The sequence below is a fragment of the Passer domesticus genome, chromosome 15, assembly GCF_036417665.1.
Source record: "Passer domesticus isolate bPasDom1 chromosome 15, bPasDom1.hap1, whole genome shotgun sequence".
Taxonomy (NCBI): Eukaryota; Metazoa; Chordata; class Aves; order Passeriformes; family Passeridae; genus Passer; species Passer domesticus.
Window position 1 is genome coordinate 5910460 of NC_087488.1, and position 23645 is coordinate 5934104.

General features: G+C 44.1%; 1 protein-coding gene and 1 long non-coding RNA gene across 3 annotated transcripts in view; one reads left to right on the top strand and one right to left on the bottom strand.

The window, feature by feature from the left end:
- The window catches only part of USP7 (ubiquitin specific peptidase 7), a 70733-nt gene extending 56312 nt beyond the window's left edge, over positions 1-14421 (bottom strand). For both annotated transcript variants that reach the window (XM_064390979.1, XM_064390978.1), the window contains exon 1: positions 13789-14421. In XM_064390979.1, the coding sequence (XP_064247049.1) occupies positions 13789-13870 (82 nt within the window). In that variant the 5' untranslated portion in view covers positions 13871-14421. The remainder of the gene's footprint in view (positions 1-13788) is intronic.
- Positions 14422-18206: 3785 nt separating this feature from the next.
- On the top strand, positions 18207-20624 carry LOC135281791 (uncharacterized). The gene is made up of 3 exons (XR_010348288.1): positions 18207-18615; positions 18798-18928; positions 19729-20624. It is a non-coding gene; the product is annotated as an uncharacterized LOC135281791 (long non-coding RNA).
- The last annotated feature ends 3021 nt before the right edge of the window (positions 20625-23645 follow it).

Here is a 23645-nt window from a genome sequence, read left to right on the forward strand (position 1 = left end):
ATTGCCATCGTACCTAACACATGCAAGTGTTCACACCCAAATTTGGGTTTATAACTGGGGGGAAGAGTATTTTCGTTGTTTTCTGCAAATCCCATTAGCAATCAAGTCCACAAATTTCTCAAGCAAACAGAAAGGCTACAAATGTAAGGATTTCAATGCCAATAGTGCTTATTCCCTGCCTTAATGCAACCGAGCACCCCTTAAGTCTGAGCACAACCCCAATCCCTGCAAGCTTCCTTCTCAGGCACAATGCTGAACTCACCCTGCTGAGCTGTACAGGGAACTTCCACTTGAATGCTCAGCTCCAGCTACTGGGGAAGAGCAAAGATTATTCCACATCTACCAATAAATGCATCATTTGCACACGTGCAGACAAACTCAAGGCACTGGTCCCCAGCACTCCAGCAGAATCCAGGCATCCCTCTGCACTGAGGTTAAGAGCCAGCATGGAGTGACAAACTCCTGCTACACAACAGCACTGCATTAACTGCATGTTACAACTGCTGTTCTAGGGACAACTATGACTTTTTTTTAGAAAAAAAGTCTGCTGGATGTACAAGAGTTTCCATGAGATTTTTGTTATCACTTTTAACAACTATGCAATCAGATTAGCTCAATGAGATACAGCTTTCACACTTTCTGTTCTGTAAAAGTGAGGACTAAATCAGAAAGAGCAGTATTGGTATTATTTATAGAATTTAGGATTATTTTAGTATTACTGGCACTATTATTGTAATACCTAATTTACACAAATATCTGAGATCAAAGAAATGACCCTACATTTTATTTCAATACTAGTGTACTTGGTCTGGCCAGATCCTGAACAGGATCAGCAATCCAAGTGCCAGCAATACAGTCTCTCACCATCCAACAATCAGAACCTTCAGGTCCAGAACCTTCATGATGCTTCATCCTCACGGGGAAACAAAAGGAAAAGCAGGCGTTCTAGGGCATTAAGGGTTTTCAGTTTTTGAGTTTTGTTCAGAAATACAGAGAGGATGAGTGAAAACCTCAGCAGGTACATGATGCACAGAGATGGCAGGTACGTGATGTGCACTCAAGAGCTGTTCCTGTCACTGCTGGCTCCTGCTATCTCACTGGTGCTCCACAAAGTCTTTAAAATGGTAACATGCACTTCAATATAGCTCCAACAACTTAACTCCAATCCTTGTATTTATCGTTGCTTGAAAGAACACATCTCAAAGAGCTGGTAGAAGTCTGTGGAAAGGAGAAGGTATTTCTCACCACTACAAGAGGCATATCTACAGAAATTTGTATTTTCTTCCAAATCTTACAACACAGAGAGCGATTAAGCAATATGGGGAGGCCATAAATCAAATTATTCAGGTATATTCAGGTGCTGGACTACTATTAAAACAGCATCTTAAAATAGCTTTTGCTACTGCTGAAGATTACAGAGACAGTAGAAATTTCCCTGCAGATCAAGGAGACAGCTGCATACATTTAACCACTACAGGACTTACAGATCTTGGTGAGTGAATCAACATGGGAAAGAAAAACAGTATGGTGAGGAAAGCATTCCAGCTCCCAGAAAATTCAAGGCCACTCAACACAGCCAAGTATACAGCTATCTTTTGAATATAAGCTGAACTTCTGAAGTGAACATATACCAGTAAAAATTCCATGTGAGCTGAGTGCTGGCACCACTCCCTGCCTGGCAGGCAGCTAACACACCATCTTCCTTCTCCGTGGCAGCAGGAAAAGGAGCAGGTATCCCTCCAGCCTCTCCTCTGCTCAGTGCAAGGAGCACCCAGACAAGGCTGCAGCCAACAACAGGGCATTCTTCCCAGCTGCCCTTCTGAACTGGACCAGGAGGGAGGGCACAGCTTTTCTTCTCGGAGCAATTACACCTTTCCAAAGCTTCTCCTCCCCAGGCAGCCCTTCCTCTACCTTTGGGGCACCCTCACCTGGGAAACACAGGGGTACAGAGCAGTGTCCTGTCATCCCAGCTGGGAGATGGCTCCCCAGGAAGGAAGTGCTGTCAGGAACAGGACTGCTTATGGGCTGCAGTACATCCCCACTGGAGAAGCAAGTTACCAAATGAATAACTCCCCCAAATTTCTGAGCATGATGTAGAAATCAAATTGCACACTACCAGCAGTGGGTTTACAACACCAAGGGTTTAACTAGCTTCTCACAGAAGGCAACGGTCCATATTTAGGGTAGAAATCAACCGTAATTGCTCAACAACTCCACTTACTTTAAAAAATTTCTTACTCCAGAAAACACAAATATCTATTTACAAAACTGTATGCTGCCAAATTTTTAAATACTTCTATTGTACTCCCATCCTTTGATTTAATAAAGCATGCATCTGAGGTGGTTAATGTGCATTTCAAGGTATATTAAAAATGAGAGATCAAAAATTAGCATTAGCCCAGGTAATCTCTGCCAACATTTTGCTCCAGCTATGCTAACTAGACCATGTCTAGCATTAAGCTCATCAGTTCTAAGCCACTTTTACCTTCTTAGGTCTAACCTGAGAATGTGATGCTAATAGCAATAGGCACACTTCAAGCTGAATTCAAAATGACAGAAATTTCACGCATCTTCTTCTGCAAACCTTCCAGATCAGGAATCAGGTTAACTCTGAAACTCTGCTTCTAGCACACCTGCTAAAAACCTTCATTATCCAACCACCTTCCAGAAATCAGTGTCCCCTGTTTAAATTAGTACCATTACACTGGCCAGAAACCTTGGCTGATCACACATCTGCAGGAAACACCAACTCCAGGTTTGAATGCAAGCTGGAAATTCTCAGCCCACATGAAAAGACAACTTGGACAGGAGACTAAAACTCCCACAAATACATTTAGACCATAATTTAATTTAATTTATTATTGAAATGTATATTTTATATTATTATTTAAATTTGTAATTTTAATTAGGTAACTGTTTGACTTTTTAATGTGTACTTGAATCAGAAAATAGTAGCCCACTTTATACAGGTGGAAAAACAGAAGACCCTTCAGAGGTATCTCCAAGCTGGAAAATGCAAGAAACTATATTAAGCAACAAGGAATACCCTTGTGAGAAGAAAATAAAAAAATAAGTAAAAGAAATGAAGACATGCACAAGCAGACCTGTAATAGGAACAACTTCATCCCCAGAAGTGGTTTGCATCTGAACATTCAATTTTTATAATGGTAAAACCATGTGTCTGCACCAAGAGCTCTGCAAACCTGGATTTTATACCTTTGGAACTTTGCTATGGCCCTGCAATGCATTTCTTGGGGGAGACAGGTGCCCAACAAAGGGTCTTGGGTATGTTTAAAAACAAGTTCTAGAAGCCATTAATGGCTTAAGAATCTTCTCGTCCTCCTGCCTCCTCAGTACAGTTGACCCACTTGTCTGTGGGGCCAAACAATAAAGCAGACCAATGAACTGAGCTAGGTTAAAAATAAACACAAAATAACTTCCTTATTTTAAATTCAGATCTCTTCATTCATCTCCCTATGAGCAAGGTGGCAAAAGGAAAGCACAGAGGACAAAACCCTGTCTAGAAGACACCTCTTCTCTGTAGCAATGTTGAAGTGAATTGACACAACTCTTCCCCTGGCTCCCAGCAGCATGTAAAAGTCATCTGATATCATGAAGTCTGGTGCCCAGACCAAAAGCAAGGACCTTCTGTGCAGCTTGTGCTCAATTTTGGGTTAAGCTCCTCTTTCTTGCAGGCATTATTCTCAGCTGCACTGCTGCACAGCCACCTGACACTGTAGCAGCCAAGAGACTCCTTGGACGTGGGAGATGCTTGATGCCTCTGGCTCCAGAGAGGTCAAGCACGCACACCTGCTAAGTGAACTTCTGCTGGACTAATTTAAACAAATCCAGGTGAGAATAATAATAATAATCATCATCTTGAACAAAATGGGCCTTCAAGGTGCAGTCTGTGTTGAATTCAGTGCTACTGGTACAACTTCACCAGCAAAAGCAAGTTTACACATTTGGATAAGTAAGGCTCCCATGGCTCATGTTCAGACTTTGAGTAAGCTTTACTTCAAGCAATCACAAACTATTCTTAGATTTGACCTCAGTTTTGTTCTTCAAAGGTGGCATAAATTATCTAAATATTTATTAATTATTAGCTGAAATACAGATTTACACAGTTCTGGGGTATGTATGATCTGAAAGACAACAAACAGATAAACACACTGAGGAGGATCACTTGAGGCATGGGCTCTCACCACACTCAGCTCATTGTAACTGCAGGGTGCTCAAAGGTCTTATAGAATTAGTAGGAATGTTTTCTTAATCCAGCAAGAGAGGTCACTGACCAACAAAGCTGAAGTGTTTTTATCCCGAGCTGAAAAGCCTGAAGACACATGCTGAGGTTCCACAGACCTTTCTCCAGTGGCAATGCCCACAGGCTGGCCCACCTCCACACCCACCCTGCCCCGGAGCCAGCTCAGCTCCTGCTCTGCTGCAGGGACTGAAGAGCCCCTGGGTCTGACTCCTGATCCCCAGCACAGGGGACACAGCAGCCATGGCTCATCAACAGGCAACTGACACAGGCACTGCGAGATCCATTCTTGTGCAACTTCCTAATTACCTTCCCATTAATCTGTGCTATTATCAAAACCAAGAGGGTTTCCCCAGCACAGCTCTGCTGATAAGCAAAGGGGCTGCACAGCTTTCCCTCCTTCAGAGAGAAGCCACAAGAATCCTTTCCAGTAAGGACCACATCCTACCCACACCAGCCCTCTCTCCTGCTTTGGGTGGCACACTCCAGGGCACAGGTATTAGGTCAAAGCATGAGCCTGATGAACAAAATAAGTTGAAAAAACAAGACAAACCTGCTGAGGATAAGGAAATATTTTTAAATCAAAATGAAACTGAATATTTGAAAAAAAAACCCCAATTATTATAAAATTCTGTGGTGAAGCTTTCAGAACTAACTACTTTTAAAGAAATTATTAGTCAGTTTTTAGTTCTGGCAGATTTGGGGTTGATTTTACTGTTGCTTATTTTTAATTCCTCAGCCACAAGGACACTTTTAGAAAGAAGAAAAAAAAAAGAAAAAAACCCAACACTTAAGCTTATGGTTACCTTTGTGGCAAGACAAATACTACAAAGTGTTATCTTAGTTTTTAAGGGGACTGGTTTTTTGATGCAGAGTGCAAGAAGTATTTGAAGCAGTCAGACTGAAATAGAGGAGGTGAAAGCCACACAGGAAGAATGAGAGGAAAGCAGACGAGAACTGAAACACCAGTACTCTAATTGCAATTAGCAGGAAGGGTTTTGCATGTGCCTTGTGACCCACTATTTAATTCATATCATACACAGACACATTTGAGTTATCTCTGTGTTCAGCTTCTAATAGTTTCTCCTGTTCTCTAGAATTAGGTTCACCCCTTGATATTACTAAACAACTAACACTTAACCAGGTGAAAAATTCTTTAGAAGAGGTCAGTTCCTTGCTATTCCCAAGGGAGAAGGAAATCTAACTAATCCTCAGCTTGATTTAATGAACAACAAAAGGTTCACCCAGACTCTGCTTAAGCAAATTTTCTTTTACAACAAGTACACCTCACACTGTCTTAGGACCTGAAGCCTCTATACCCACACAGCAGCATGTGAGTGTCCTGTCAGCTGCATCTGTAACAAAAACAAATTAATCATTTATTTAATTGGAAGAATTAAGATATGCTCTGAAGGAAAACTTGTGCCTAACAATTATTACCTGACTGCAGTTACCAGAAATACCCGGTTATAAGCAACTGAGACACATTTCACAACTAGTGAGCAGCAAAGAGGCAGCTGCATCAAGAGAACTGTCTGGGTTTGTAAGCAGGAAGGGAGAATCCAAGTTCTGCCCAACCTCCAAATGAAGTGATCTCAGGTCTTGAAAAAAAACCAAAGATGATGCAGAAATCACCATGGACCTGTACCAGGATTCAGAATTCCACTTTGACTAAAACAATATGCATTTTTAGATGGGAGAGGAAGGAAAAAAAATAAAAATTAAAGAAAATGTTCACTCCCCAAACATTTCTTAATCTCTTCATTCTTTTCCAGCAATCAGAGACTGGCAAGACTGAAAAATGCAACAGGTTACTGTGCAAAAACTGCACACTGCTGAAGAGCACAGTCATACAGGGGGCTGAGGCAGCCTGGTAGGACTGGCTCCATCATGGTCCCTTATCACAGCTGATGGGCAGAACAGCAGTGAACAGAAATACAGATCCCAGGCACAGGGTGGCCAGCCTTTAGACCCTAATACACTGGGATACAATATTGCTGGTATACAAGCCTCTGCCAGTGCAACAACCATGTCCAGCACAGGGGGATAAGTGCAGAACATGAGGAAGTTCAAAGCACCTCCCCAAAATCCTCCTCCTCTGCTGAGGGATGAGGGCTCAGCTGCACACAGGGGCAACAAGAGGGGGTGGCACAGCTGCCCCAGTGCCTGGACAGGGTGGCTTCCTCCCACAACAATGTGTTGGTCTTATATTGGAAAGTCTGTTTCTCTTCTCAAAAATGTAATTTCTCCCTTCTTAAATGTCATATATTAAAATAAATAACATCATTTATTACCTTATCTACTAAAGATAGATGTAATGTCTGTACCTTTCTAATTCACTATGTATTTTATGAAATCAGTTTACACCACTAATGCCTGATCTATTTACTAGAAAGAATATTAACCTCCTAAGTTGTATTTGCAGTTTAAAACCATCACCAAATTTTAATGTACTCTCACACTTTATCAAATCTCCACCAAAGTTCTGCTGAACAGTATCAGGAATATTTAGAAAAGACTGAAATGCACAGGCAGGAAAATCTCTGTTGTGGGAATGCAGAACCATTCCTTTTTTAAAAACACGGCAGAAATTAATCCAACTTATTGTATTAGGGTAACAGCACATTTAGAACCCTAAACCAAAACTGTCCTTAGACCTTTACCAAAACACACATGCACAGCTGGAGATGCCATATTCTTAAAAAACACCCTTACATTGTGCTTTGTGAAATCATCAGATGATCAAGATAGAGCTCAGTGAACACCAGTGATACTCCTACACATCCTTTGCTATTTACACTAGGAAAAGGGAAATTATGAAAAATGACCTTAATAATTTCCACAGATTTCTGCATTTAAATCAAGTTCTACTGGAGTGCACTAAACCACTTAACACAACATATAAAGCTCCAAGTTCTGTTTCTCAGCAATTTTATGTTTCATATCAAAGAGATGTGACTATATTAAAAAAACTCATCACCTCTCCTAGGCTTCAAAACACTGCAGTACTGTTAAAAAAAAAAATCTATTTTGAACTTTCTCCTCATACGACATCCCAGCTCACTATCCACATCATCTTCCTCTGGCTTGCAATATGCTCTGGAGTGCCAGCTGAGGGGCTGGTTGTGCTGCAGAAAAGCTGATGCTGTTCAGGACACCTGGAAGCCTGTCTAGATCCACACACCAGCACATATGCAAGAACAGGCTGAGGGAACAGTGTTTTTCCTTCCCCAAGTTAAGTAGGATGCTCCTGGCACACCTTCTCTGAGTGGCATCACTCTGGAGCTCACTTTACAGCTGCAGTCAGGGAGAACTCAGGTTTGCAGACAGTGAACATCCTGTTCTCCTAAGACATCTGATGCTACAGAGCATGATGGTTTTGTTTAAATCTTCACTATTATATGGGTCAGGAATGACTTATTTTGGTAATGTTTCATACAGCTGCCAAATAGCAATTAAAAACACTAACTGAGCTATGCTGTATTGATTACAACATGGAATTTAAATTTTCACAAAATTTATCACTTAATCTCCATATTTTTAATACGTTTTGCCTAACAAATATGCCCACGTTGTTACAATGGACAATCAAATTGTGATATTCCAGACCATATCCAGTCCAATATAAAACACTTTCAAATGTATTTTTAAGTTCTGAAGAGAATCCCCAAGATTCTTACACACTACACTGTCTTCCCCAAACTGGAAATAGTCAGCACAGTATTTTCAAAATGCATCTACTAATTTCCAGAAGCCTAATTATTTCTAGTGGACAAAATCTCAACCTTCTAGGGAATCTAGGCAAATCAAAGTTAGAACAAGACACTATTTCCAAGCTGACCATTCTTCATTTTGCTGCCAAGTCATTCAAACACTATTCAATGTTTCTAAACTTATAGAAATAGCTTTACTACAATCAGCAAGGCAAGATGAAAAATAAATGGATTAACAGAAATGTTAAAATGTTGCAGTCTATGTCTGCAACAATATGCACAGATTATGCTACAGCCATTGCCACTTATTAGGTGCACTTTCACTCTTTTTGCTATTATATGAAATTAAAATGCTATAACCACTGCAGCAAAATACATTAGAGTGACCAATGGAAATGTTTCAGAAAACAACACTCTATATTTAATAACCTGACAAATAAGATAGCTCATCTCCAACCCCCCTTCTACTTGTCAGAACACTTTTTAATAACTGTTAACCCTGTTGCTGGAAATGTCAAACCAGTATGTAGCAGATTTTGAATATATTAATATACATATGTATTTCAGGGGAAAAAGCATACTTGCTATGGATTACTAATAGCTTGTATTGCAAGCCACCCAGTATTTTACTCCTGCACAATCAACAGCCCTAAGCCCTACAGCCCCAAGATACAAAGTCAAACTAAAGCAACTGATCTGAGGCACCTGAAAGCACAAACTAAAGCAAACAATGCCCTATTTTAAATTTATTATCATTCAAGAAGAATTGGATGCTTCACAAGATTTAAACCAGCTCATTTTCACCCTTACCCCAAATATCAGATGATGTCATTCAAGATGTACTGGCTGAACTGGTTTAACTGCTACAGGCTGGATGCACTGTTTAGATTTTCTTGTGATAAATTACTTTGCAGCAATGAAACCGATTCAGGTAGTTTTAAACAGCTATCTTCACCTGCTTTTTAAAAGTAGTTTGGGCTCTTATTGCTTCTCCTCTCACAACTTGACAGCTTGCTACTTGACTTTGTTTAACTCCCTAGGAACAACAGGGAGCAGTTTTTACCACTTCCGAATTCAGTCAACAGCGTGGAACAACGGGAGTGCTGTAAGGAAGTCTGAGACACACAGCTCATCCTGAGGAGTGTGGGATCTGCACTTCCCTCTGAAGCTTGCACACATTTTCCACTATCCCACTATTTCCACTTCTTCCCAGAGAGTTTACTAAATCTGACAACTTACTGAGAATCCACAGTGGAGATTTATGGAGAATGCACAGAAAGAACTCCAGACATAGTTGCACTCTTCAGAAGCCACCAAGGCTGTTTCCCTGCTTGGCATGTAGTGGCTACTTGAGAATGATCCAATGCACATCTTCTCCCAAGGCCAAGCAAGCTGTTTCCAGAGCTACCAATCATGATCATTATTGCAAGAGGCCAGGCCTGGTTCTTTGCAATAGGTATAACCCCAGAATTAACCTAATTTTGCTCCTTGTCTGCTGCATCAGCAATTTTTATACTCACTCATTTGACCATCATCTATTTCATGGAAAACACGGGAGAGGGGAAGGGGCAGGAAGAACACATAAACAAGCAGATATCCACAGCTGTATAATGAAATTAGTCTGCATATTCTCCTCTCAAACACACAGCCCCATTTCATCACCACCTGGCTAAAAGCAACACAGAAGACAGCAAAGGAATGCAGGGAAAAAGAGGGATACAGGCCTTCAGGACGAAGGCATAGAAGCAAGCAGAAAAAGAAGTGAACACTGGGTTATATATGCAAATGATATTAAATTGCCAGGAATTGAGAATACTAATGAGGACAAAACATGAGAGGGAAGAAAGCATTCAGAAGTCAGGCAAAAAGAAGTTAAGTATTTGAGACCAGTATTCCACAGTGGGTCTGAAATCTAGCAAATTCTGTCAGTAATGAGCAAAACAGGAATGAGCAAGGAGCACAAACTTTCAGCTGCATAGAAACAGCAAAATAGTGTGATTTTAAACTTTGCACATACACACAAACATGTTTTTCCTGGGTTTTTTTGTACATATGTTGCATCATTTCACCTGCAATTCAAGTTTCAATTTTAAATTGCCCAAACTAAGGGAAAACTGAAAAGATGGCATTGCCTGAGAGGCCGCAGAGCTGACACAAGGACAAGACACAAGTGTGCAACCTGAACTCCCAGACACTGCATGTTCCCTGCCTGTGACACTGTGTTGCTAAGCCTGTGCTGGCTACTTCAGGAAAGAAACTTTCCTAATGAGAAACACACGTACCTATGGAACTATGGGCAGAGGCTGAACCTACAAAAAACCAGATTCAACTTATAAACAAGGGAAACTTACAGTTATTAAGCTGCAAATGAGAGACTTTTCATGAAAGAACTCTATGCAACATGTAACTGCAGCCGAGTTCTTTGAAGCTCACGCATTTGTGAAAAGATGTTACAGAGGAAGCATATATAAAGTATCAGACTTGGATTCAATTACACTTTTTGGAGCAACTCACTAGCAACGCTAGAGCCCTAATTCTACGCATGATAAAGCAAACTACACACCCTACTTACAGTACAGAAAAAACTATTATTTATTTCTTCCATTAAATTTATTTAGCATATAAATAAACTCTTCAAAATTTCCACAGGATAATTTACTAATCACCAGCCCAAACTGTTAATTTATCTAACACCCAGGCACCAACGGCTCATCTGCACACTCCCACTCTGTTTCGGCCCAAAGGCAGCCAAGGCAGCCAGAATCACATGCTCTTATGCAGCAGTGAATAAATGAGGGCTGCACACAGAATGCAGGACCAGTGACAGAATTTGGCCAGGCACCTGTGCTACCTCAAGCTGCCCTTCTTATCCTTCCTGCCCCAATGCTCTCACCACATTCACACAACACTAAATGGGACTGCAAGGGGAACCCAATTAAAAACCTGAACTGCATCTTGACCCCCTGCTGCTGGTGTGGCACATGAGGGGACAGCCAGAAGCAGCAAACACTGCAAGTGTCCCTTTGGCTTTGGAAGTAGCTGCCTGCAGCTACAGGGACACAATCCCTACCGTGCCCTGAAATTTAAAGTTTCTCTGTCCACATATCAGTGCTGCCAAGCCCCAGTAAGGCTAAAGCTGACTGCTAACACCCACGGGTAACAGCTCCAAATACACAGAGGGGTGACAAGTAACACACAGCACTGCAGTGAGCACTGCAAGCAGCTGAGGCTGCATCCCCCAGTGCTGTTGAGCGTGTACCTGGCCCTTACCACAGCTGCTCTCCTCCATGATGCAGAGATTAAGTTTTCTTTCTAAAGCAAGTGTCTTCATCCCTTGTGAAGTCCAAAAGCCCTGTCCAGTAGTACTTTCATTTACACAGTGCCCATAAGGTCATCAAGGAAGAGTATATTAGTCATAAGGGAAAGGGGAGAGGAAAAAATAGGGACATGAGAGCAAACACTCAAAATACCATATCTGATTGAACCCTGAAGAGTTTAATTCCACACTTCGATTACTACATCTAAAATTGTTTCACTCTTTAAAAAATTGTTCATCTGGTGTAGCTGTACACAGACTAAGCAAACCTTCAAGTAATTTCAAATCAAGATGTGCAATTTTCCACTGTGCATTCTTCACATGCCTCCTAAATCTAATGTGATCACTCACTGAAGAATGGCATCCAATACTGCTCTGTGCATGTTAAAATTAAGCTAACTACATGTTATTAAGCCTTTCCTCGCTGCTTGAAAACATCTCTAAAGAAAGCACTAACACCCATATATTAAGATAACAAACATTGTTTTACACATTAAATTAATATATACCCATGATGTCAACTTTTAATAAAAGTTAGCAATAAGCTGATCTCTGCAGTCCAGTAAAATTAACATGTTTCTCTAAGAAAAATCAAGTATGGGAAAAACCTCCACAGGCTAAACTTTTCTGGTTTTGTTTCTACATAAATGGACAGTTCTGTAAAGTCTCAAAAATTACCAAGTTTGTCATATCAGTTGGAATCAGCTGTGTGTGGTCTAATAGATTCAAATAGATTTCTGAGACAATGATGTATTCTTAGTGTCACTATGTTGACATGTGCAGAGACTCTTTCCTCCAGTGGAGGTGGCCACCAGCATGATTTTCACAACCATCAGTTATTTCTGCATGTATTTTGGACTCCTGTATTCCCAGTGGCAGAGGGGGAGCAATCCAGAGAAGTTCAGGACACCCTTAAACTGCATAAAAATATCCAGTGTGTCACAGTGAGCCCAGAATGGCAGAGTATCCAGCCCACAAAATTCAAAATAAACACAGTAAATACAGTCAATATTCTAAAGGACTTAAAAAGGACACTGAGAAAATGCAGATTACTAAATGCAGATGACTGTCAAACAATCTGCTGGAAACTGTAACCCACAAGACACTAATACTTGTATGTATACAAACAGGAGGTATATTTTGAATCAACTCCTTTTACGTGTTTGTCCCACTGTAAAGAACATCACTCTGGAGATTTTACTAAAACAGAACTGAAGAGTAACTTAGGTAATAAATAAGTTTTAGCCATTATTGTATGAAATAGACACCTATAAACCAGGCTTTATGTAATGACCTTCTAATATCGAAATGCAATCTCACAGTCACTGTGACAAACTTCCACCGAAACACCTTTACTCCTCCCAATTCCAATCGTTATTATTTAGCAGAAAGGTACGTTTGCTAAGTCGACTGTCCCGTTTCCAAGCAAAATATCTTGTGCTGGCAAATATTTCTGTCAGTCTTGACTAAAACGGCTGAGTAAGAATTGTCATCTTCACAGCCAGGCGTTCTAAAAGATATTTAGGTAGTTGGCGATTTTGACCTCCAAGTCAATCAGTACGAGTAGCTAGCTCACTGTGGCCATCCTTCCTTTGGGAACGAAACCCTGCTGTACGTTTGCCCAAAATAATTTTACAGCATTGAATTCAGATGGAAGGTGTTGTTCAGAGGAGGGAAGGGCGTGCAAAAACAACACCACAATGCAAAAAAGAGAAAGAAGAGGGGGAAAAAAAAAAAAAAGGCCCCGCTAAAGGCACCAGTGGAGACTACACCGGACGGGGGTAGGGAACATGCAAACGTAGTGCCTCCTTTATGGAACCAGCGCAACTGCATGACGGTGCAGGATGCGGGCCGCGGGCTGTGCAGGCGCTACACATGGCCAGCGCTGCCCGCCGACCCGCGCAGGCCCGGCCGGCAGCGGGTTCTGTAAATAACCCTCGGAGGAGGGTTAATTAAAAATGGCGAGCAGCGTAGCTGCCTGCATACAATGAGCGGCCGGGCAGGGCAGGGCTGCAGCCCCCCGCCCGCCCCGCCGGGGAGCCCCGCCACAGCCGCGTCCCCTTCTCCCGCCCCAGGCAAAACCCTGCCCCGGAATCACGGCAACTACTTTGACCGGACCCCCGAGCCCCCCTCCGAGCTCGCCCCACGCCCGCCGGGAGGCTGCGAGGGTCCGGGGGCGCGGGGCTCCTTTTGTAGCGGCGCTTCCCCCGCGCCTTCCCCCTCCCGCGGTGCGAATTCCTGCCGAGCCCCCCGGGCCGTCTCCCCCGGCCCCGCACCGCAACTTTCCCCGGCGTGCCCCCGCAGCCCCGCCGAGCAGCGCTCCCCGCGCCCCGGAGGTGCCGGGGCAGCAGCAGCGGCCCGGGCAGAGCGTGTTTACCGCGGAGAGCGGCCCAGGAGCCCCGGGGGGACGCGGCGGTGGGGGAGCCCCGGGAGCGGGGCAGAGGGGCGAGGGGGAAACTCTCCGCGGAGTTGAGGGCGCGGGCCCTGGCCGGCTTTACCTTCCATCTCCATGTCCTCGGGCTCGCTCAGCTGCTGCTCCCCGGGCTTCTGGTGCTGCTGCTGCTGCTGATGGTGGTTCATGTCGGGCTGGGGCTGGGGCTCGGCGGCGGCGGGCTGGGCCTTTCCCGCGGGGGGCTGCGGGCCTGTGTCGGGAGGGGAAGGGGCGGAGGAGCGGCGGGGCCTCGGCAGCGGCCGGGACTGGGCGCCCGGCTCGGGGGGCTGCGGCGGGGCTCCGGCGAGTAGGGAGCGGGGCGCCGGCGGAGGCAGCGAGACGCGCACGTATTTACTCGCTATTCGCCCAATCTCGGCGGCGGCACCCGGTCGGGGAAAAGGGGCTGGGAGGAGGGTCCGGCCGGGGGCGGCGGCTTCCCCGGGGGCCGGAGGGGAGGGGACCGGGAGGGGGGGACGGGAGACCCGGAGTCAGGGCCCGGCGGCGCCCGGCGCTTCCCCTTCCCCCGGCGAGGTGTCCGCGGCGCTGCGAAGTCGGGGAGGCGCCGCGGGGCCCCTGCCGTGCCCTCCCGCCCCCCCCGGCGCCCCGGCACCGCCGCTGGCCGACGCCCGGCTCGCCGCTCCCGGCCCGCGGGCCGCCCCCGTCGCCCGAGCCCCGGCGCGCTGCTGCCGCTCCGCCGCCGCCAGCGCTCTGTGCCTCAAAATGGCGGCTGCGGTAACGCCGTGAAATGTCACATCCGCATGAGGGGGAACAGCCCCGCAGCCGGGGAGGGAGGGAGGGAGCGAGCGAGAGAGGGAGGGGAACAGCGCCGCGGCCGCCGCCGCCGCCCCAGGAGGCCGGAGGGGCGGGGACAGGGGCCGGCCGGCGCTGCCGCCGCGGCCTCCCCGCAGGGCCGCCGCCACCTGCGCGCGGAGCGCTGCGGCCGCCGCTCTGCGCTGCCCGCCGGGCCCTTCGCGGCCGCCGCTGCGGCGGAGAGCCCGCTGCTCGGCCCGGCCGTGCGCTGCTCGCCGCGCGGGGAGCGAGGGAGCCCCGCACGGCCGCGCACCGGCACCGGCCGCCTCGCGCGGGGCTCCGGCGGCGCCCCGTGGGCTCGGGTGCCTCTTGCGCCCGGGCCCGCGGGTGTGTGGCGGTGCGGGGGCTCACGGCGCACCCTCACCCGCGCGGGGCTGGCCGGGCCTGGCCGGCACCCGCTGCCGCTTGTAAAGGACGGGTTTGTGTCGTGTGTGCGAAGGGAAAGATCTGTAAACAAGACTGTGCCTCGCCTGCGTGCCACTGCTTTTTTTCACGGGCCTTGTCCGGAGGATGTAGTGGCTCCCAGGGAAGAGGACTGTTTTCTCAGGATGGATGGAGAAGGCAGGAGTGCGGGTGAATAAATAATATCTGGTTGGTCCAGGCTGTCGTTAGAGCAATGAAGGAAGCAACTTCATTTAAGGACGAAAGTGTAGTTGGAAGGCCGTGCAGAGTTCCATTAAACAGCCCAGTGTTTACTTCGGGATCCTGGAAGACAGGGAGCAGGATAGGCTCCAAAGGGAAGGACTCAGAACATGCAAAACTGGGCCTCCTGAAGGGACTGAAAGTGTACCTAAGCTGGTCTGCCTGCGAGTAGATAAATGAATTTTTAAAAATTACTTGTTCTTCTAGTTTGTAAAATGAGCAAAGCAAAACCAATCTGAGGGGAAAATTCAACATGTCTGGCTTCTCAGCAGCATAGGAGTGTACAGGGGAGGAAAATAATTTCCAACTGTGGTGTGTGAAACCCTGCCTTAAGAAGTAAATTCCAGGTCTAGAAAATGGAAAAATAAGCGACAATGAGGATAGTAGTGGGAGGATCAGGTTTTACAAGCACTTAATTTGATAGTTTGCTTCTCAAAAAGTAAATTCTGAATTTTCAAAAGCTTTTTAAAGGAAAATGAATTGCAGATCTGGAAATTATTTGTTGGCATTGACCCAGGCAAAAAAACATGACAAATCTGCCAAATCTGGGTTTACAGTGTCTCAGCAAAAGAGGGAGATTAGGACAGATGTTCAGACAGAGATTGATGCACGTATCTTCAGTCTTCTCATGTCCTAAACTTTGCATTCCCCACTGCCAGTCTTTCCCTGTAATTACCTCTCAGAACAATTACTCTTTCCTAACGACTTCCATTCCAACCTCCTAAATCATACACAGGTTTAAACTCATCCCTCCATGCTCCCTTCCAAGTGATCCCCAATACAGGATGAACCAGTATGTCACAACAAGAAGGTGACTACAGGTTATTACCAGATTTTTCAGCCACGGACACTGGGCTTGTGGGCAAGAATGAGTCCCTAAAATTAACTGTGGGTTGATGTTATCATAAGCCTTAAAAACATTTTGTATGCAAAAACTGCTCTGAGCTTCAGTTCATTTTAAGGTAGATAGTTTTCCAAAATTGTTGAAATCATGTTCCAAAATTCCTACTGTTTTAGGGGAGTAAAAATTGTGCAAAATTCACCTGTACAAGTCCTTTACTGTGGAAAAGTGTAAAATATAGTTTTTAAGAGAGAGGCGGGAATTTTCCTGTCATTAGCTGTGTGAGGGAACAATGCATCATCAGTTTGTGAAGGCAAAATATCAAAATCCAGCACTTGACTGTATATTCCTAATTTAAGTCAACTTTATCTTTTGAGAGTCCAGCTACAATAAGGTCTAAAGTAAATTAAGATGCTTTGAAAAGACATATGAAAACGTGTCATTTATACTGTGCCAAAATAGCGAAATTCTATTAAGAATTGATTCAAGTATTTATACTTAAGAGGGAATAAATTTTAAGTATGGGTATATAGTAATGTTAAATGCATTTATGAAATAATTAAATAGGCATTTTCTACCATCAGCCAGTGATTGTAGCAGTGTGATTTGATTGTTTCTAAGCAGGAAATAGAAATCTTATTAACTGTTGAGCCTAAGGTGAAGTCCAGATCTCAACATATGCTAGCACTTTGTCCTAAATACATGAATAATACGTCTGCTGAGTATTCCTGACCCTTCAGCACTCCCTCCTGAAATTGTCTGCTCTCCAGCACAGGACACGAAGGCTCTGTCCTTTGAAGGAAAGGATGGTCACCTTTGTATAACCACCTGACCATGTCACTGCTGCCAGCACTGCCTCCATTCCAGTGCTGATTCCAAATCACTTACTCATCCAGCTGATCCAGAAATGCCTCCTATTTCCTTACAAATCTGTTTCTGCACTGCACACCGCATCCTCCAGTGGCTCCGGTCCACTGTAGTTCTGATGGCAAATTCCTTGTGCAGGAAAGTTGGGCAAATCTCTGGCATGGGTTACTGATACATACAAAAAAACTAAAGTAAATACCATTAGCAGGAACATTGTGATTAGAGTCTAGGTATCCATTCCTTTCATTCTTGTACTTGATTTTTCACTCCTTCCTTTCATTGCTTATACCCACTAAAGAATCGTCTCTGTAGTTTGCCCTCTAGCCTGTCTCCCAGGGCTGCCCCTCTTGGCGCTGGAGCCCCACAGAGCACTGGGCCATCTGGTGAAGCTGCTCCTGAGCAGGGATTTCATCTCCCAGGTGCAGGCCACAGGCCAGCAGGCAAAGGGGATCCCCTTTGTGTGTGCCCGGGTCAGCAGGGCTGGGACTGGCTGCAGCCTCTCCACATTCCCTCCACATTACTCATCCTAATGAGATGGAGTTAGAGGTGCTGGAGTCTTTAAAATGCCATTGAAAATATGGGCTTTGTTTTGCGAGGCTGACCTGCTCCCCAGCCTCCCTGAAATGTAAAAATAAATCCAAGTCGGGCTGTTTATTTTTAAAACACTCACAAGCCCGTTTGTGCACCAGGCTGAGCCTTCAGGATGCGGAGAGCTCCGTGTCTCCCTGTGCCTCCCTGTGTCTCTGCCCTCCAGGAGAGAGATCCTGACCATGGCAGAGCCAGAGGGGTTCATCCTGTCCTGCTCTGGGGTACCCTCATCTTCAGCAGGACCTGATGGTCGCAACTTGGAAAACTGTGGGAGGGAACTGCAGAAAACTGAAGGAAAGGAGGAGGGTGCTCAGCCCATCCTGTGCCCCATGTCAGAATCAGCCAGAGCAGGCGTGTTTCTGCCAGCCTGCTTGTTTCCTCCCTGCTGCAGGAAATCTTGCTTCCCACTTGGCTCTGTGTGCTGCCCTGGCTCCAGCCTAGAGATGGCCTCTCCTGGCCAGTGCAGAAGTCATTTCCAGCACCACGATGGTGCTCCATAATGTGTGCAGGTGGCCATGTCTATAATTAAGAAGATGTATAGCCATTTAATGACAGAAGGGCAATTACACCAGCACACACCCTTAATACAGATGCACTAAACCAGCAGAACTGGGGTTGCTGCTTGTGCAGCTTATTCTGCTGTGTTTGTGGATGAATATCCATTAATGCAGACGTGCCTCTGTGCCAGCAGGCAGTGACACACGCTCATGCCACTGAGTGTGCCCCACTCAGGCAGCCTCTTCTGGTCTGTCATAGTTTTTCTCCTCCATCTCACATGTGCACAATCAGACACTTGCTGCCACAGTGATAAAAGTAGTTTGCATTATCTCATGGTGGCGAGAAGCCCCCCTATTCCATTGTTCATGGTCCTTCTCATGCTTTGCCCCATTGCCTGTGCTGCTTGGGTTGCTTTGTACCTGGAAATAGTGAAAGGAACCTTTATTTAGGGACCCAAAGAATCATATCCATTGTCCCAGGTGCTCTGGATCAACATAATTGCAAACCAGAGACTTTCCAGCTGAAGCAGGTGATCAGTGGCTCTTGCAAACACCTTCAAGCTGAGTGTGAGGAAAGAAAAGATCACAAGCCTCCTGCAGCACATGAGACAGGAAGCCAACAGTCAAAAGCCGTAAAATGCTGTTAAAGGTTCAAAATGAGCTGGGAAAACTGGGTTATTTGTTTGACTGCAGTGTATGGATTTAGCTATAGCAACTTGTTCCACAAGTAGTGGGATGGATGGAGTTTCATGCCCTGTAAATGTATTTTCTACATTTTGTAGCACTCAATATCGTGCAATAACTTCAGTCTTTTATGGCTTTTCTTTCTAGTGGCAAATGGCTCTGAATAACCCCAGTCTTTCTCTGAGCAAGGGCTGGACTCAGTTACTTCTGAAAGTCGCTCCAAGCTGCAATAATTCCATGGTTCTTTAATGTGCCAGCAATTTCTACAAAGTATGCAGGTATTTCCCACTTCAGTTTTTTATCCCTTTACTGATTGGTGGTTTTTTTGAGACTGATGGACAGGCAGACAGTGCAATAACCTAAGCTTTGTTTCCTCAGAAATCTAGAGTAAAATACATAATTACAGCATTTTCAGGGATGTTCTCAATACAGACATCTTTGATTTGATGATTTATCTTTGATCACACAAACATTATATTTTAAGGAGAGATATAAATTCTTATTCCTTAGTAAGGAAAGGTGGTGAACCCATTCCAACTGAATACACCATAATTCAAAGATTTACATGATTTAAAGTATATTTCATAGTAGTTTCTCAGAGCCAAAATTTTTATGTGGCTTTCACAGGCAATTGAGACATCTAATGTCATAACGATTAAAAAAAAAAGAACTGTTAAACTTTAATTCTCAGAATAAAACGAGGACTGTTTTGCTGAAAACTTGAATGTTTATACCTAAGCTGGTATGTGGTGATCAGTCTCTGTTTACCATCTTTGAGAAGTCCAATGATTCTTTTTTCTCATCATGTTTTATTGGACACTGTAAAGTATAAAGTCAAGTATTATGGCAATAGACATCCAAAGTAAAAACGGAATGGAAGGTACTTTACCAGTCCAGAATGTGAGCTGTGTGTATATTAAAGTGAGTTAGTGGCCTTTTTAGAAAAAATAATGGTTTGTATGTTCTGTCCATTCCTGTATTGCACTCTCCATCAGAGTAATGGGATCAAAATGAGGTGAATTCTTCATTTAACATAGCAATTGATCACCCTACTGCTAAAAATTTTTTAATTTTCCAGATTTTTGACATTAAAAGCAAGGATCACCTGTTATGGCATTTGACCACTTTTCTATTCAAATGAGAATACCAAAGAATTTCTGTGCATTTTGCCCAGAGAGTTCTTGAGCACAACAAGAACAGAAACTTTCCAGTTAAGGTACCACACTGAGACTTAAGAGATGGTACTTGTCTGTGTCACACCTGTGACACCTGCTCTGCAAAGCAACAAACTGCTGACCCAGAAGACCACAGCACACATTTAAGTTGGCCTTGCCATCTAGAGGCATTAGTTGTGTGTCCACAAATGTATTTCTCTGCTTTGACTGCAGGGAAGGGACACAGAGATAGGCAGGTACTGCTGTCTCTGCTAAACAAAATGCAATTTTTTCTGCCGGTGTTAGTGCTGCTAGGCAAAGTATCAAGGAAACTACTGTGTTAAAAAGAAAATGGATATAAAATAAAACATGAGTTTTTTAAATTTGAGCCATTTCTTCTCCCTGAAATCACCTCCCTTTGCCTGACTGCACGTCACATCCCAACCTGGATGCTGAGTTTAGCTTTTGTGTACTGTGAAGCTGATGGCAGCCCAAGCATCAGCCTGAGACTCACCCTGCCATCTAACTCCAGCAATTTTCTTATCTCCTTCCTATGCCTTCTTCCTTAGAAGAAAAATCTGCCTTCACAAATCCCTTCCCACTTTCGAGACTTCACATTGATTATGACCTCCTCTGTGACCCTGGTTCCTCCTCACCCTGGTCTTCACTTCATGCCCACACTTTAACAAACCAATGCAGGCCAAGGACAGCACAACCAGGGGATGCCATGGCTGCATCCAGTCTGTGTCTGTCATATTAGAATAATCTGTTGTACACTGAGGGGTAGATTTGATTTCTTTTCCAATGTGTTATTTACAATCTGGCAGAGCTCAGTACAAATGTAGGAACTGATCCTGCAATTTGATCAGACCCAATGAAGTCAGCGGAGTCTGCATGGATGGATCGGATTCCAGTATTGAAGATTATTCTTGTAAACTGTTTCACAAGCAAACCTCACAAAATCTGTAGTCAAGAATGGCTAAATAAACAAGGCAAGTGACATCTGTAGTTGGCATTTTTACTTCATATGAGTGTCACAGCATTGGCTGAATTGATCCATTTTTAAGTGGCAGAGAAAAGACCCTAGAGAGAATAAAATAGAAGAAGTGAAACTAGGAACAGAGAGAAACTTTTAAAAGATAAGCTTGGGAAGACACACCTTTAGCTTTGAAGTGAATAAAACTAGGTCCTAGAAGACAGAACTCTCTTTCTATCACTTTCAAATGAGAGCTGTGATCCTGCAGGTAGCTCTGGGCAGGAAGATCCAAGAATCAATGCAGTGTCCTTGAGAGTCTCAAGTTTTTATTTCAGGTCAGAAATTCCCAGTAAAATGACCAGAAGTATTTTCCTTTTTTTTTTTTTTTTTTTTAATCAGAGTTATGAAGCTTCATAATTCCTAGATGAAACTCATGAAGTAAAAGCCATTTGGATTTTGATAAAGATGTGACTGCTGAATTTAGCCCAGAGTAAATTTTCCTGTTATTAAGAATTAGCATTCAGTAGAAAGAAGTAGTTTGATTAGAACCCCCGCCCTCTGTTCAGATATCAGCCTTATTGCCATTGTCACCTTCCTGTTTTCCTATGCTATCTGCCAGCCAGCAAAGCTGGAGATCTCAAAGTGCAAGCCAGCCAAAAACCCAGGGCAGAATAAAAAAGGTATCTTTAATCTTTTGTCATAAAGACCTTGAGAAACAAATGAGGGTTTTTTTCCCAACTCCTCTTTAAGGTAATTTTCAGAGGTAGATGCTACAGACATTTGAGCAGGAACTGAGTACTAATTCCTAGAAAACTGCTCCTGATGTGTTTTTTGAGAGGGAGTAGGAGTTTCTCACCCCAGCAATGCCTGGGGTTTGCAGTATGTTGCAGAGAGGAGGAAGATACCAATTAGAGTAATAGAGAGAGCAGGGCTTGGAGCACGGAGATAAACATCTGGAGAGCTCCTTCAGGCAATTGCATTTGAAGACTTGAAAATAGGAGGAATTCATTTAACTGGAATTCTGAAATGGAACTGAAACTGGAGTTGTTTGGTGGTGGAATCACATAATTGTTCTTCTTCCTTTTGTCAGTGACAGTTTACATTCAGAGGAGTTTGGGAAGCTGGACTTTCAAGAACAAAGAAGGAGAACCCACAGTAGTGTAGGAAGAAAGTATTAAGCATGAATTAACATTTCCACAGGTGGTGAAGTCAAAGCCAACTGTGGCATCTGACTACCTTTATTTGTCCTCAGTATTTAGCCATGAATATGAATTGTATTTAGTCAAGCTGGTTTGTTATCTGACTAGGAGACATTCAGCTGGTGCTGGCATCACAGCTTAGAGCAGGCTGCACTGCTTCAGCACACCCTGCTTTCTGCACAACCCCTCCTGGAGTGGGAGTGAAGTGGCCTTTCACTCAGGCTACATTTTGGTTGAGCTTGCGTTTTAACAATAAAAACCCATTACATTCTATAGAGAAAACTTGTGGGGAGGATCAGAGGAAGATATTTGGAGCAGTTTTAGATATACTGTATTTGAAACACCTCTCATGCATGCTGTGGTCAGTAGAAGAAGGGCATGGGAAGGAAAGAGAATTGTCACTTTTATTTTTCAGATTTGCTATGCACAGAAAACAAATTTATATTTTTTCAGTAAAAGTAATTTCTTATTCTGGGATCTTTAGGACAAGATACTTTTCAATAACTTTTTGGCTTGATCCTGCAGTTGCTGCATTAAAGAAAAAGCAGTATTCTTATGATTCCTATACCTTTCCAGCAAGCATATGTACATGTATGTGTGTCTCTATATGTATATGAAAATTTCATGTCCTCATAATTTCTTCCTGACTGTGCCCGACGAGGAAGTGCTCACCGAATCACCACAGCTTTGCCAGTGCTGAAGGCTGTTGCCTGGAGTGTTATGATGCATGTAGGAACCTGCTTGGACACTTGATTTCCCTGGCTGCTCTGGAGGCTGCTTTGGTGTTTTGGCAGACTGGTGGTGCTCATTTTACCTCTTGCCTCAATGCTCAGAGTGCATTGATACTTCAAAAGTTTTTCTTTAATAGCTTAACAATCAGAATCTTCTTTAAAAAGCCTTAATTTGGTGCTTCTAAAGGCTCAGTAGCACAGCTTTGTCGTGTTTTGGTCCATAGGCCAAATAAACTCTCACCATCAAACTGGATGTTTCTGCCTAGGGTTTACTCACAGAGTCATCTGAATGCTCAGGGACAGGGGTTCTTATTTAGTAATAGGATTTTATGCTTCTGAGTAGCTTCAAGGAAATCAGTCTCAGGGATCCTCCATAGCAGAAGCTGAAGGAGCAAACCCCATCTTTCAGCACAGCCTAAGGCCCAGGAGCTGGGGTATTTAAAGTTCTTGTCAATAGCTTTCTATCAAAGAGAAATCTTTTGCTTCTGCCCTCCGATCAGAATCAGAGTGGTGATCAGCTGGGTTTCAAACCTGGGAAGATTACAGCTGCAAGTGAAGAAGAACTGGTGTTCTTATTGGATGATTCCTAGGTGATTTAGCCCATCATAGCACAAAGCTAAGCCACTGACCTTCCCCAGTGCATGTGGGAAGCAGTACATCCAGGCAGTCTGGCTCCTTGGTGTAAAAATGCCAACAACTTTTACCTGACCTGAATTACTCCAAGGTAGACTCTTAAGACTTTGTTGTGAGTTCATGTGGCAATGGGTGATTTTGAAACCTACAAAAAGCTCTGTTCTAGGGTCTTTATGAGGGTCTGCTATTGCTGACTTCTTTGGAACCAATCATTGTCTGATTTCTCAAAGAGTATTTTTCTGACAGCAAGTGAGTTTCATGCATCAGCCACTTCTTCATTATCTTTTAGATTTTAAATGGTG